This window comes from Diadema antillarum, unplaced genomic scaffold, assembly GCF_040938485.1.
Source record: "Diadema antillarum isolate AM-2024a unplaced genomic scaffold, OU_Dant_1.0 seq00000837_RagTag, whole genome shotgun sequence".
Classification (NCBI taxonomy): domain Eukaryota; kingdom Metazoa; phylum Echinodermata; class Echinoidea; order Diadematoida; family Diadematidae; genus Diadema; species Diadema antillarum.
The window spans coordinates 65,791-82,946 of NW_027271713.1; the positions used below are offsets into that span (position 1 = coordinate 65,791).

The window sequence follows — 17,156 nt, forward strand, 5'->3', positions numbered from 1 at the left end:
GAAACCCAATCTCAACTAAAACTACAACATCCCTCTAAGGAAATCATGCCTGTACAATGTAAATATCTATAAAAAGATTTGCATTTTTTGTCTATATTCTTCACATGACAAGATGAATTAATATTGGCTGTCAAAAATCTTAATCACATCTAACAAAAGAAGAGGCAATAGGTCTATTCACACATGCAAATTGAAAATAATGGTTTCCAAAAATAGAATTTTAAAACATGATGCAAAAAATGAAAATCTGTTAGCGTGGGAGAGAAAAGAAAAATTAAGCCTACTTACAAATCACATTCCATACACAATGGTCTATGCAAAAATTAGTTCTCTTCTACATATATATTCCTTTTGGAAACCCCAGGGAAAAAATCAGCTTTTTGCAGTGTGTGTGAAAGACATGCAAATGAAATTTGATTCTTTTTAATCCCATTTTCCAATTTGTGACACTAAGCCTGGGGTGGGGTGCCTGGGGTCATGCTTTGGTCATTGTTTTATACACATGCCCAGTTCAAAGATTAACCTGTTCCCTACAGGAACCTGGTGGCCTGTGTTTCAAGTCTATGAGGATTTTAGAATTCAGGATGGAATGGGTTAAACATTCCTTGCTTGCAGTGAAGTTGCTTTTTTTACCATCTGTGAACGGCAGTGAATAAAAATCAAGTTTTTCACTAGGCAAAATACAAAAACCCATAATTTGTGAGAATGGCGAAATGCTCAATTCACAGTTCTTCACCTTTCCTTTACTAAGAGCTTTTGCAAATTTATGAGATTCTACGTACATGTTGTAGATTGATTTCATCCAACATGCACACATTGACTCCAGGAAATTACAGGGCACCCACATTTCAGCGAACAGGTTATACCAAAATTAACGAGGAGGTGCAAACTCATGTCCCAAAATTATTATTATTCAAAGTCTATGGTGTATTATAAGTTTCCTTCAGTTTAAACAAAATTTCAATATAATGAAAGCAAACTGCCAGTCCTGAGGACTTTGTTATAATGACAGTCACCTGTACAACTCAGTATTGGAGAGTAAGGCCAGATTATACATTGTACATGTTCAAATCTTGACGAGGTGAGCTTTTTTTTTTTTCTGAAGACATTTCTCTCTGTCAAAGCGGATTTGGGATAAAAACAGATTTTGTAATCATCGGATTACTGCTGCGGTAAGTCAGATGCTGAGTGCAGGAAATGGGCAATTATCGAAAATCTGAGTGCTTGCAGTAATATCAAAAGAACTTTTAACCCCTTTTTCAGGACTCACTGCAAAAGGTTTCAGTACACTTGCATTCTCTGAAAGCTGGTTAATACACACATTAATGAACAATTTAGCATTGCCACCAAAAATACGTAAGCTATGACGATACACTTGTATGTTTAACTTTTAACCCTCTGCAGGGTGTTGTGTGCATTTGTATCTGAGGTACACTATAAAGCAAATATTTATACAACAGTTAGTGCACAGATATTTGCTCACCTTAATGAGTAACTTCAAATCAATAGTCATTCTGCACAATATGTATTTACTACATAAACTTTTTGTATTATATTTTTTACCAGAAACACAGGAAACATGGCTTTTTATGTATATTTTCATCTCAAAATTCCCCCACTTTCAATAAAAGTTGGAATTGCCCAAAGGAAAAACTGCACCGTGACATAATGAAGGTCATAGCGTGCAGTGAACAAATAAATCTGAAGATAGTGCAACATATTTTCAAGTATGAAATGTCCATAATTGCACTATAAAAGTACACAGATCTATGAAAATTGAACAAGTAGAGTGTAGGTCTGAATTATGAGAACTTAAGGACATTCACAAGGAATAAGAACTTGAATCAACACATCCCATAATGCAAGTAGAGTGGTTCACAAGGGGTTTTACTGCAACCTGAAAAAAAAAGACCAACGTTCTTTAAAAAATGTAACTTTCTAAAGCACCATGTCAAAGATTGATCATATGCAGAAAATAAGAAATTTGCTGAGACAAATGGATTGAAAACTGGCTAAAGATTTGTTTTCTTGAATTGCAGCTCATTCATTATGGTCAAATTATCCCCCCAAAAAATAAGGCTAAGACAACATAAACCAATAGTCCTCAAGCTTCCAGGGCCCTTAAGTACAGGGTAGGCTATGGACCCTGAAGATACTTTACTCTCTTGGGGTGCAATTTGTAGCAATGCATTTCACACACAATATCAAAGATTCTTTTTTCAACGAATCATGCCAAACTTTCTAGTTGTGGATCAGCCTGTTACAAGCACTCTACAGAGTGTACATATTATGATGATACAAAAGTCTTGCCCAGGTAGTTGGTTCCTTTAAGTGATGACAGCTACAATGAACTATTATTAGAACCATAGCATTTATGGCCATACACATGGACCATAAAAATCTGATTACCTGAGAAATCTGGCACACATTGTTTGAGCTTCTTTAAAGTGAAAATCTATGCTACTTTCAAGTTCACTTCATCGAAAGCTGACAAGAAATAAAAAGAATTCTGTTAATTCAATGTTTCACGACCTCTCCAAGAAGAGATAGATATCAATTACAGGCTTATAAATATTCAAATTTCACAATGCCATGATGTCACATCCTTTAATATACAATTCTCCAATTCACTTGCACACAGATCTTTCTCCAAATCTCTCCTTAAATTTAGTTGGTTTTTTTCTTCATATGAATTAAAGAACTGAAGGAATAATATCTATCCCATCCAATTCTTCTGGAGTTGTACCAATATACACGTACAGTGTAGCAGTGACTTTGAGGGGTTCTGTTGCTAAATTCTGACAAGGAATATGGTTTTATGTTAATCTGATGTAAAACACCAACTAGAAAGTTGTTCAATAGATGACATCGTCTTTTCTATTGTAAGTTTCAGAATGAATTCCATTCCTAATAATGTATTATGTATGTAAATGAAATATACACCTCTGTATGTATGATATACCCTATCATCAGCCCGCTTGCCTGGGAAGGAAAACACAGCTGATCATTATGCGAGCTGTAAGCTTGGGTAATTTGTTCTCATCAAGATGGAAGAAGAGGTGAGATCTTTCCCTTTAAGGGAGGAGATTACATTCAGCCTTGACCTAACCCCATGGGAGAATGCACATGGTCACGCTGACTGCCAAGTTCTGCTCGTAATGAGCGGAGGTAGTCAAACAGTTGCGGGTAGCCCACCTCAATAGGAGGAGGGTGTGCGGTTGGCTGTGGATAATGCAAATTGTCTGCAAAGAGAACCCAGATGGGACGATATTATCTTCCCTCATTATTTAAGCGTGAGAAACATTTCTGACACCATGCGTGTGCCTTTCATTAGATGTATGTATAATCTAAATCTAACACTCTCTTAGTCTGAAATAAAGACTAACAAAATGATCTATACATGTATAAAATGAATGTTTTGGTTTGGAAGGGATTTTTAACTCATTCAACTCATGAACTGCTAAATGCACTAAATGGCAAAATCGACATCTCCCTGTTTCCGATAACAAACAGATCTGCAAGAACACTTGAACAAGTATTTTCTTTGTTTTCACAGTATTCTTCAATACGGACAAACATGGATTTATGCAAAGAGCCATTTTGTTGGTCACATCTTTTCACATCCTCTGAAACAACGTTTAAAGAACTCAAATGTAGTTCAGTGGTAATGCTGTCTACGCTGTATCATATCATATCAATTGATTTAATGCTAAAACAAATCAAGTAAAATTGTGTAATTTTGTGAAATGATCATAGTGTTTTCCCCAAGATATTCTTCTAATTTGACAAGATTTTTTCTTTTATATTATCAATACTTAATGACAAAAACATTCTCCACACTGACTTTTCAACTTGTCTGCTCTCAAGTTTATAATTTTCACAGGTGAACTACATAGTTTGCTGTGGAAAAATTGTGATGAAGTCTTGATGTAAGGCCACAAAAAGTCCATCGGTACCAATCATCCTCTTTAAAATGCGCAGGTGGGATGCAAAACGACACAGCCAAGGTGACTCGCGATTCGAAATGCTCGGGATCCACTAAAATCTCCTTAGCTTTCTTTTTCAGAAGGGGGTGTTTAGTCCTAGCTGAGCGCTCCCCAGTAATCCTCCTAAAACCCAAATTAGCGGTCATCTGAAATGTACAGAAATCTCTAAAGCCTCTTTCCTCTCTGATGTTTGCGAGGTGGAGTGTGGGGATTCCTAGATTTCGGGACGAGGCTTGTCCCTGCAGATAATGAAGCACTGACGGTGAGGGGGACACCTGTGTATATCCCACAATGACTGCATATTCCTGAATCTTTCATGAAATCCCTACTTGACGGTCAGTTTTAACCCTGCCTCTTTACAACGTGATGAGTTTCTATACAACACCAACTGCATATTGAGATGGAGGTTCATGACAGGTTATTAGGGACTTTTCGTATTGTGTCCCCGATAACTATACTCAACACACTGGGTGAGAGGGGTGTTGACATTCAGTAAACATGTTCCATGAGCACTGTCGTCTTTTTCACACTGTTTTCATCCTACAAAATCATCCTGTCTATTCATATACTAATGTTTAAAACTTAACAGCTTAAAAAACTAATAACAAAAAACTAATGCAAGTTTCTTGTACATTCCTCAAAGTGTCTGCGTACAGCTCGAACATTTCATACTGCGCATGGTATTAGCTACGTAGGTCAAGACCACACTTCTTGACATTTCACCAAAATTCTCTCCTAGACATCTCAAGATACTGGGCCGAATGCATAAAACAAGCAATTGCTTGTAAGCAATTGCTTTAAGCAAAAGCACAAGCTCGTCTAGCAAAAGGTCTAGCTCAAGCAATAGCTTAAATCCATATTCATAACCTTTTGCTTACAAGTGCTTATACCTTTTGCTTGTCCCGCACAAGCAATTGCTTGCGTTTCCAACAATAGGGACATCACGCCTGTGCGAACACAAGAACAAAGGAGTGTGGCTGCATGTACAAAATTTGAAGGGGCATGTGTGTGCGGAAACATTTCCTGACATAGCAGAAGAGCTATGAAATGACACTCATAAATGCACACACGGACGCATACACACAACTATACACACACATGTATTACTGGCTGATTCCCATCACTGCTTACAGTAGCCCGGATCTTCCAGATCGCACATCATTTGCACGTGGTGAGAGGTCTCTTTGCTCTCCACCGAAGTCAGACGTCCTACCTGTTTTTCATCACATTTTACGTGCTAACCACTAGACATTCCTGTTGTTGAAATGAAAAAGTTTCTTACTCTACTTATGAGTAATTTCTTGTAGATTTGTACCACTCCTTCACAAGCGCGGTCTTTCTTTCATGAATATGAAAATAATACTTAAAAGGGAACGTCCCAGTTAAGCAAAAGCTCAAGCTCATTTTACAGAGCTTGGAAAATCGTAAGCAATTGCTAGCAAGAACTAGCAAAAGGTATGTTTTATGCATAAGTTTTTAAGCAAATGCTCGGCCTCTAAGCAATTGCTTGCGGGCAGCAAGCAATTGCTTGTGCTTGCTAGCAAAAGCTTCTGCTCGCAAGCAGTTGCTTGTTTTTATGCATACGGATTCGAGTAAAAGGCTAGCACAAGCAATTGCTAGCGTTTATGCATCCGGCCCTCTGATCAGCAAAAGTCTGGTTACTGCTTTGAAAACCAAAATCACGTAGCATAAACCCATTTAAAAAAAACAAAAACATAGCAAATCAAGAAGAAACACACACACCACTGCAACTTTCTTTTAGGCATCATTTCTTCTGCACTTTATTGTTTTTCTTTCCTGACGCATTTCAAATACGACTACACACAGGACTTATTCAAAAGGACGCTGAGGTTTTATTGAATGGCTTGGCCTTTCAGTGGATGAGCTAAGCAATTTAAGCCTTGGAAGGCAATCAAATCGTTGACAGTTTCCAGCGAATGATCAGGAACTCGCTGAATGCCAATTAAAAGCCTATCATCCCTGATTAGGAGTAAGATGAAGTGGGAAGGTGAGTGGGAACTGAGTAATAAAAGTATACATCATTAAAAGGAAAGCAATGGACAGTGAAGAGATATACACAGAAAGCAGAGCTGTAGTTTAACTCTTACAGTACCAAGTGAACAGTAAATTCATAGGATTATGTGTGGATTGATGATGCAAAGTTCTATAATATACAAGTCAGGATTAATGATGCAAAGTTCTACAAGTGTATGCAAAGCAAAGAGCTATTTTTCATAGCCTATAGCTGTAAAGCATTTTAACCCGTTGAGGATGAGTCCCGAATATGTATGTACTTGGGCAAGTATCTATGGGAAATATGTGTTTTAGCAAAATGAGTCCATCCTCAATGGGTTAATTGAAGCATTTGTGTAAATTTCTATTCATCATAGATTACTTTTCAGTGATGCAATTACCTTTCATAATATGATGAAGAATAAAGTACATATGTACATTGTTATTCTTTGTATTTGAAGTTGAGAAGTTGTGTTAGGCCTCTAAAAAGAACTGCAGAATCTAAAGTGCTTTCTGAAACATCAAAGCATACTTTGTTTCGAGTAATACTAGAGTGTACAAACTTGTACTCTGATAAAGTTTTACTTCTCATGCAAACAAGTCGCCAAGTCGAATCTTAAATTGGCAGGGTAAGCTAATGGGCTGGAGGGAAATGGAATACCAACAAGAGCAACTTCATGTCTTACATTTTTTTTGTGTGTGTGCTCAGTCACAGTTACAATCCTGCCATGATGAGCATTAACAGCCACGCACATTGTGCAGCACAAAACGACAGGCACATGCATTATTTGTTTTATGAAATCAGGTGCAGAATAAATCATGCCATGTGATCACACACCACAATGGAGAAAATGAGGGCACAGTGCCAGTGTGAACAAGTGGTGGCAATAAAACATTGCAATCTGCCACAATCAATTTCATGAAGATCCCAAGATATTTCCCTACAACCCCCAACCAATCAACAACTGCTCTAAAATATTAAAATTGCCTTGCAGGTTAAGCATAAAGAATGATTTTTGATCAGGTAGAAAATACACTTTTTTACAGCACCCCATAAAAGTCTCTTCATAGCATAAAGTTAATTCAACTTGCAAATTGAAAGATTAATTCAAGAATTCATAGAATGTTTAAATATTCATTGACAGATGATGTCTTCTGCCTCATGATCACTCAACATTGAAAGTATTGATTTTATCCCTTTTTTTGGTGACATACAATGTAAATGTAAAAACTACACGCTGTGCATAGTACTGAACAAGTGTAGCATTCAACACTGGACATGCAAACACAAATAACATCTTTCTTTTGATTTTTCTGCATAAATTTGAATGACAGAATTCAATGAATCTATCAAACCAAGGAACATTTCATCTGCATCTTTCTTTTAGGGGATACCAGGGCAATAACCACCACCTCCCCCCCCCCCCCCCCCCCCCCCCCCCCCCGGCTAAATACTGGTTTGTGATAAGGTTAGAGTAAAGATTGGAGTTAGGGTTAGGTTTATGGTAGGCCTATAGAGTTTGGGTTAGGGATAGGGTTAGGATTAGGTTCAGGATTAGGATTTGGGTTACGGTCAAGGGAAGGGTGGGGTAGGGTGGGGGGGGGGGGGGGGGGTAATTGCCCAAGGGGTAATTGTCCTAGACCCCATGAGATATAAAGCAATAACTTCGGAACAGGTGAAATCTATCTACCACCTCTGCCACCTGTGTTACACTGTACCTCACATTCATCACCTCTCTGGCCTAAATCAACATCATTGCTCTGTGATATTACACAGCATGAACCACCTGGGCATCATAATACCATTCATCATAATCGTTCTTTACCAACAGTACCTCTGATACTGGGAGCAGATTCCATATGTTCAGGGTTTTCAGACAGCGAAAGAGATTTCATTTACAGTTTGTATGATCGCCTTTGAGAGACATGTTTAACAATCACGTGTAGAGGACTTGCGACTATCCACTCCGACCTCAAACCGCAAGTGACATCCCCTGGAACAGCTTGTCGCAAACTTCACATCCCAGGCCTCGAATTAACCGACGGCCACCGACGGCCACCGACGGCCATGGCCGTCGGTGCCCCTCTCGTTGGCCGCAATGCCTTTTGTTTTTTGATCAAAGTTACGGCCAAAAAAAAATGTGCCCTTTTTCTTGGGGCCGTGGTGCCCTTTTAGAATGAAAGTTATTATTTATGACGTATGATATGCCCTTTCTCAAAGTCTCTTTAATAAGCTTGAACAACTTTCCTGATCTCAAATATCATACCTTCAGTTCACTCGCGTCCCGATATATCTGATTCAAACTCAAAGTATCTTTCCGAGATAAGAGACGACGTGTACCTACATGTAAGCCCGACCGGCTTTTACCGTCCCGACTAGTGGACTGCCTCCGCAGCGCAGCGGCCGCGAGTATGTACTAGCTAGGCAGCGCATATTCAGATAGAGTAGTGAAGAGTGAACTCCCAAGTTCACCAAGAAAAAAAGAAAAATCCCACGATGCCAAGGTGTGCCAGACTGGGGAATGGGGAGGGGTGGAGAGAGAGAGAGACCAATCAACAGAAGAAACCGCGCGTACTTGGCGCATTCTTGGAGGTCATGAACTGTCTGTCACAGACTAATCATAGCAATCTACACGCGCACGCAAATTCCTTTGCCTTGTGGTTTTGCCAGCCAGCTGTCGGAATGTGCTTTGAAGTTTCATGGCAGCCTGGCTGGCCTGAAAGGGTGTTGAGTTTCAATCAATACCTACTGTTGTTTTATTCCTGTTTAAAAAAATTTTGTTTCACTGATAGAAACGCGGAGATCGGGAATGTGTTACAGCTGTAGGGAAGAGGTTTTTGTTGTGTCTTGCACTTTGTGTGTGTGTGTGTGTGTGTGTGTGTGTTTGTTTGTTTTTCTCGGTTTGTTTTTCTTCTTTCTTTTTTCATAAACACCAAACATGCCCTTTCCAATGTGGCCTTGGTGCCCCTCTGACTGACTTAAGTGCCCTGGCCTCTTGGAAAAAGTGCCCTTTTCTAAATGGCCGTGCCCCTCCAAAATCCTATTTCGAGGCCTGACATCCTGTCAATCACACACGCTAGTCTTGGCATGCATCAGTGTGCAAGTAGTCATGCATGCACTACATGTGTGTTTCAGAGAGTGCAGAGTTTGGAAAGTTATTGTGGAAGTACTGTAAATAAAAGGTCGAGCAAAGCTACATTTGTATGCCTCACAAACAAACTAAAAATGTTTGTAAAATAAACTCATTCAGACAACAAACACTAGCTCATACATTCGAGCATGACTTGCTTTGGGAAACACCTCTATACCACTATATCTGCCAGACGTAATTACAGGCACGCGATTCAAATTTGCTTTCGGATGCCAACAACAACAAAAAGGGTAGTATTAAATGATAATACCCTCATGAGGATCATGCTCATTTCTACTCGGACGTCTGCAAATAAGAAAGTTGTGGTAGTGAGAAAATGCTTCTACATTGCCAGACAGAGGACAGACGTCTGCCGAGGATCAACTCAGTAATATGGAGGAATCTTTGAATCAAGGTCGCATCTGCCAAAATGTGATTTGGGGGTTATGTTTATTAACCTACTGGATTCCCCAGATGGGAACTACAATAGTACTTGGCCTTGGCAGACTCACCCCTGAAGGAGCCTAGATAACTTTTATTCTTAATATTTCTGATCAGCCATTTTATTTCATGCACAAGTAAAGTGTAATCAGCGTTTTGATACGCGTTTAGTTCAAAACGCGGGTGTGTCCTTGCTCATTTTGATATAAATGCAGTTTCAAAACGTCGTTTCAAAACGCAAAAAAAAGTGCGTTTACGATCGGCGTTTCTGACTAATCACGTTTGACGGGGAAGCATAAATGCAACTCACATCACATTCAAGCATTTAAATGATGTCATCTCCATCGCCTTTCCGGTTCACTTGAAATTCGCGCTCCAGGAGATTTTGAGCGGGGAAATCCACTTTCAAACCACGAGCCAGGCAGAGTAACATTGCAAAGTGCGCATGCGTCAATTTTCGGACTAATTTCCCGAAGCAGGCTGTTCGAGCTGATGAAGACGCACATTCGCTGTATCGGGCTATTTTCTAAGACCGCAAAATGTCCCGCTAGTTTGAACTTCGGGCTGATGAAGACACGCCTATTGTGCAAATTGTGGCTTCATCTTTGCTAGATGGTGGACTTTGCCAGTCTTCGGGGGGGGGGGGGGGGGGGAGGGGGGGTAGAGAAAGAGGAAAGAAGAAGGAAATACTCAAGACCTAATCTGTCAGACTCTCTTCCAAACTGAAGCACATCAACTCGGAGAGTCTGCATGAAATTGATGTTACATTCTTTGCCAGGATTTTTGGAAAAAAATTTATCTAGCTTTTTTATTTACAGGAAGGTTTTTACTTTGTCCCCATCCAACACCTCTTCAGTGGATGGAGACATCAGGGCTCCGTTTCATAAAACTTGTTATTGCTAACAAGTTACGGAAGTTGTTACAAGCTACTGAAATCCTTGCACCTGATTGGCTGAGAGCAAATTTGTATCTGGAAATGTGGCAAGTCATTACTGATAACAAGTTTTATGAAACGGGACCTTGGACGGACAACCCAATTCTATCCCATACTCATGATTACATTGACCCAGAGAAATAAAATATCATATAAATCCAATTGATTCCTGTGATATATGAAGTCCTTGGGACTAGCAGTTTTCTTTCGTTATATCGAAATTTTGCTAATAACCAAACAAATAAGAAAATATAGAGCGTATAATGTTGAGGCCTGAATTTTTACTTCGTTGTAAACAGAATTTCGTTACAACCGTGTTCGTTCTAATGGAAGTGCACTATATCACCATGGAGTCAACAGACAAAGGTGGTGGGGGGGGGGGTGAGGAACACAAGTTTGGAAATTAACAAGGCTGTTCCGACGATGCCGATACCACGCATGATGAACTCCGCAGCCTACATAATGTGACTCTCGTATGCACGGCAACAGCGTATGGAGTGCAGCGGGGAGATGCGATGATGCCTCATAATTTGATCAGTGCTTCGAGGAGAAGACCAGTCTACATTCATGTCAGGAATTCCGCAGGCAGAATTCCAAGGATAATCCCCTATCTTTCTTCATTTTCTTTATAGTTTTTGTTGCTGTTTTTCTAAAAGCACCTAAGAGCTTTACTCTGAATATTTTGTGTGTTCCTTGTTTCATGCCGGTGAAATCCTTTGACTTTTGAGACATCATTTGAAAAGAAACAGGACTAATCACTCCAGTACACCTGTAAAATTACGTTGTACATAGGGATACAATATGTCGTGAGTTCACAGTAAATTCAAAATTAATGGATATAATTTGGTCTACAGTCAGCTCCAACATTACATGCAAAGTAAAAACAATAGCTACAGTTGAATACATTTGTAAATCATTTCAGTGCAATTAAAGCATCACACTTTAACAAATCTGGCATAGAGCATTATGAAGGACAAATCATCAGCTTTCTTTAAAAAAATACTAAATCCCTCACTGTGACATTCACAGTTTGTAGTAACATCGACAATTGAAGTATTACATTTAATACAAACTTATTTTCTTCCAGTATCGTTGGTGTGTCACAATGCACTTGTGTAAATCCTGTTTTCATTCTCATGAGTTCACAGACATTCAAGAAATTAAAAACTCACCAAATAAATATTCCTCCAGTATCTAATAAACAGATTATCCACTTTGAATCAGTCTCAACGGTGACATACTGTAAACGTCAATATTTTCGCGCGATTAATTTTTCGCGCTGCGCGGCTCGAAAACATATTCGCGGGTTCTTAAATTCGCGCTCTGCAGCAGGTTAATACACAGTCGCTGTTTTCATCCAGAGCCTCTGCTATTGTAGCTTGCTATGCCAGCGTACGATAAGCGACGTAGCGAGCGGCGCGAGTGCGAGTACAAGCGCTCAACTACATAGTACATGTATTTTACTCGATACATGTACTGTAGTACTAGTACTGTAGTCGCGGGATGTACTCTGTAGCACACCAATCGGCCGTGGGCTCGATGCGTGCGGTGCGTGCGATGATACTGCTATATGCGTAAACATGTCTGCACTACGTAGCAGTATATCATCGACGAAGCGCACACAATTCAGCCCGTTCAAAATGTGCATAGAAAATTGCGAAGATATATTCGCATGTTTTTGAATTCGCGCTAGCCGAACATAGCGCGAAATCCGCGAAAATTAATGTACCGCGAAAATTTCCACGTTTACAGTATTGCTAATGTTTTCTGTCAAGTTGACAAAATACTGACTTCTTTCTCTGACACTGCTGCTCGATTGCAAATTAATTACACTGCATTCATGGCACAAATTGTATTCTTTTTTTAGAATGATGCACATTGTATGCCCTTGTTGATGGATAAAAATAAAGGCCTTGAAACAACACACAGTGTAGAAAAATTAAACTAACAAGGGGGGATACAACAGGTTGTAGGATGTTAGCTCCACTATATTTAAAGCGCAGTATTTTTTACACCTCTCTACAGACCAGTACAAGCTCGACATCAATAGATGTTGGAAAAATGCGGCCATACAATGTAGTCCTTGCCCTATTTGTACTTCACAATTCAGTGATACTCCACAGAGTGAAGCCGAGTGTTGGTCGTCTGTCTGTCTGTCTGTCTGTTTGTCTGTCTGTCTGTCTGTCTGTTGTCACATAGAAGGAAACTCGAATGACAGTGCAGGAAATAGTAGTCACAGGAAGGAAGGTAATCAAGGAAGACATAATGAGCCAGCTGATCTTGTCTCCTATACATACATGCCTTCAGATGTTTCTTCTTTCATGAGTGCTGTACTTTTTATATCTTCCTGATTTAGAGCTTTCAGCTAGGCTGATGTTTGTTAACATACAAGCTCTCCTCCCCATCTTTATGTGTATGATGGACATACACTTTTTTCTTTTATTCAGATACATGTTTCTCTCTTTTTCTTTCCCTAGATCTATCAATCTATACAATTGTACGTATATATCTCTTGATCCTTTTCCCATTAAAGCTGCACATTGTTTTTCCCTTTCTCTCAATGTTTCATGCTCATGATTGCTCTATGTAGATTCACACTGCTAACATGATGTATTTCAAGGTGCATTAACACATCACCGGCCGAAAGTTTCAGTGTAGTGCTCTGATTTCTAATATTTGAGAGATTTGCCCAGCACAAAACAAACACACTATTTGTGTTACCAGCTGGCTACAGCTTGACTTCAGTTCTAACCAACTGTGAAAAATATCTGGAGAAATATTCCCCAATAAAACTTGTTCAGAAGTAGAGGAATGTGGCACAGTAGCACCACACATTACTACAATCTGGTCATGACCTCGTGGTCAATGACCTTGTGGTCAATGACCTCCATTGACCTTTCAATGTCTGACCAAAATACACACTTGTACAGCATGAACAGCGTGCAGAAGAGGGGACAAACACACAATGTTATCCAATGTACTGTGGTTAATGGTAGACAGTAATAGAGGACCTTGGCATCATATTTGTTTTATCATGTGACTTTTTTTATCTACCATAGCTGAATAGTCATACAATTGTATGTGTTGCATTTAAAAGCAAATAGTGAATCTAATGTCGTCTGGTAGGCCTAATATAGTGCATGTACTTTTCCTGAAAACAGCACATTGTAAGCTTTACTACCCAATACTAGGGCTCTGGAAAATGACAAATATCACATTTCAGCTTAAACAAGACAAGCAACTACATTATTCAGTCTATGCATTAAAAGACATAAAAGTAGCAAAGTGCCCTGCCTTTGCTGATATATCGCAAACACATGCAACAAACAAAGTACACTTCACAACATGATCTTGGCAAATCTCTCTTCGCAATCATTCATTGAAACTTTTAGAAACATGCAGAAACGTGAGTATTGTACATTTTATACACGCTGTGTATGACATGCAGAGACGAACAAGTTCACATAAAATGGCACACATTTTGTGTCCACATGCCTTAAAAATATGCAAATTTACCGGTACATGAACTGGTAAATTTGCACTTGCGAGGTGATACATTAAATTTGAAGAGATCACTCTCACCCATGTTACCATATATCGGTGCTTTTGTCATTATTGTATTATGTACATCATTTTCTCAACCAAACTTGTCACTAGAATGAAATTTTCCCTCTTTCAAATGGGCCTTCTGCTCTATTGTAGAATGGGTATTGTAACTTGAACTTCAACATGGTAATGTCTTCTGTGCGTAATAAAGTGATTTGAACTCACCTTAGCTTGGAAATGTATTCCATGCTGGAATGCCTCTTCGCTATGGAGCGGAATGCGGGTGTCGTAGGCATCCTCAACGAGATTATACTTGTTGCGTCGTGACGGCATGTCTGTGAACTCAATCTTGCGTGATTATTCCGAACAAAATCGCCAAGAAAGTGGAACCCTGCGAGGGATGGTGAGATGCCCACAGACTTTCCAAAGCTCACACACAGGTAAAAGATGATAGATAAATGTCCATCCACTTAAGTTTCACACAGAGAACAAAGACTTCAACAGAATTCCCAGTGCCGGCTGATCCTTGATTCTCCTTTTCCGTTTTTAGATCCCCCAAAAGGCAACCGACCGACATGGACGTACATGTAGTGCAGTGTATCTGATTATTACTTTCCAGAAACTTGTTGGCCATACGCTGGATTGCAACGGATGTGTGATGTACACTGGTTTGGCACTATGACAAGACCAGGATCTATACTTATCCACTCGATAGATATCCGACGTGCTCGTCACACATTAATACGTGGGACAGCAAGGGAAGAAAAGGTGAGTGCGCTACGCAGAACTTTCGCAGGGTGACTACAAGGCCTCCCAGTTTCTTTTTTTTTTCGGAGGGGGGGGGGGGGAGACAAGATTACAGCAGGGCGAAGGAAGCCGAGCCTGGCACGTCCGGACCTCGCGAGGGTGACTCACGTGGGCCGCGGGGGCGACACGACTCATCGGCCGAAAGCCAGAGCGGGGATTGGCCAGGAGGTACTCAGCTCGGCAGCCGTGATCCTTAACGTGGGAGTGCGAAGAACAAACAAGACACAGGGGTGAGGATAAGTTACAGTCCTTCGCATCTCATCGTACATCGCATAAAGATTCTCTCAAACGTACCCATACTGCCTCCAACGGGAACTCCTACTTAAATGCATATTTCCTCTACAAGTCTTGTGAAAGAACATTTTTCCCGCTTTTTCAAGGGCATATACTTTTAAAATGCTATTAAGAACTGAATACATAATATAAAACATGTCAAGAAATTAATGTTAACCATGCAAAATGAAGTTCAATGTTTGATATGCAGATACAATGAAATATAACAATGAAGCACAATTTTTTTCTACGAAAGCAGTGTCTGAATATTACAAAGTAGCTGTGTGGAAAATGCTCAAAATCACCATTTTGTTCATATGAATTTTTATTATGCGTGATGCATTGACATGCAGACCATAAGGAGACTTGGAGAGGCCTTGTAATCTTTCACACTAGCTGGAAGCTGCACATCATCTTTAACTCTTTAATCTGCCGACCTCGGGACGAGATTTACAGGTGGCTTGGAGGTACAGGATGGGGTTGTGTTTTGTCACTCATTACCCACTACAGAGAAGAACTCCTCATAAGGATTACCCCCTGCTATATATGGAAAGAGCTCTCTGATAATTCCAGGTACCTGGGTGGTAGAATGAGCATGTTCCTTATACCCTAATCAAGAATCTATTAAAGGCTGTATCCTTCATTCAAAGATTATAATGGGTGCCTCCAAGCAAAAATCAGCACAGTACTTATCAATCGTTTCTCTGGTACGAAACATACAGCATTTGATTCATGCCAATACACTTGTTAGTACTATAGAAAGAAATATCCCCATTACTTTTTGATTTCTGACGGCCAAACAGGGATGCAGCAGAATTTTCAATCTCAAACAATTTTGTTGTCATGGAAGTTATGATCATCAATTTTGCCAAAGTAAGACACTTTCCACCAAGTTACATAATATAAGGCTTTAATCCTTTGTATGCTCAGATTGAACTGGTATAACTTCTATCATTAGGAATACCTCATCACTCACTATGATTTTGTTTTATTTGCACAAGTCGAAAAAGAGAACAAGTGTGGATTATCTCTATTATAGATAAAAATTAGTTAAACTGAAGGCAGGGGATTTTCAGCACAGGAATGGTGTGTGTCTTTCCTTCCGTATCTATACCAGCTTTTAATTAGACCTATGCCATAGAGAGTGTATCATTTCTACCCTTGGGAATCATATCAGTTTCACTAATGGCCTAATTGGATTTAAAGACTGACTGTGGTCGCTTCAGTGACTCTATACTGACTGGGCTCGGCTTGCTCATATATCTAATGTATTTTTTTTTCTTTTTTGTTTAGGGGAGGGGGTGGAGAATTTGGTATCTGTAGGTATTTACTATTCAAAGTCACTTCATGCCACATGTTGAAAATGCAACAAGTGGTTAATGACAGTATGTTGACAGCTACGAGAAAATGGAGCAAAGACAAAAAGGAAATTCACAAACAATTAAATGCAAAAAATCAAATCATGACTGGGACTACCAGTTTTTACTCACTTTAACCACATAGGGTAAATGAGTAAAAAAAAAGTAAATAAATGGGGTTCTTTGTTGTTTACTTTTTGTTTAGAAACCAAATATGATTAGACTGTTACTTTGCAGGGAGGGCAGTGTTACAAATTCCAGAAATATTGAAATCATTGTATAATTTGTGATTAGTGTATAAAACCAAATGAAAAACAAATGTATTATTATAATGAATACACAGGAATCAGTCAGCAACATTTGAATTGAAGCCTAAAGACAAAAATGTGCAAATGATGTTGGCCTCATTGACTTCCTTGTTGAGTCTGCTCTACAACCTGAAGGTAAATAGCAGGAATGAGTTTCCAGCAGACTTTGCGACATGAAAAAAAAAGAAGATAAAATTAAAGTAAATAAATAGATATGTGATGATTTCAGGGGCGGATCCATGAAGGGGAGGCGCATTTGCAAAATTAAATGGGGAGCGCACACATCCCCCCTCATTTTTTTTTCTTTTTATTTCTTTTGTTTTAACCAAAAATAAAGAGGGGGTGCACGCCCGGTGCAC

At 39.4% G+C, this 17,156-nt stretch overlaps 1 protein-coding gene across 1 annotated transcript in view; it reads right to left on the minus strand.

The window, feature by feature from the left end:
* The window catches only part of LOC139740146 (carboxyl-terminal PDZ ligand of neuronal nitric oxide synthase protein-like), a 54,853-nt gene extending 40,222 nt beyond the window's left edge, over positions 1–14,631 (minus strand). The window contains exon 1 of the mRNA XM_071650734.1: positions 14,277–14,631. Within this exon, the coding sequence (XP_071506835.1) occupies positions 14,277–14,384 (108 nt within the window). The 5' untranslated portion in view covers positions 14,385–14,631. The remainder of the gene's footprint in view (positions 1–14,276) is intronic.
* Between the last annotated feature and the right edge of the window lie 2,525 nt (positions 14,632–17,156).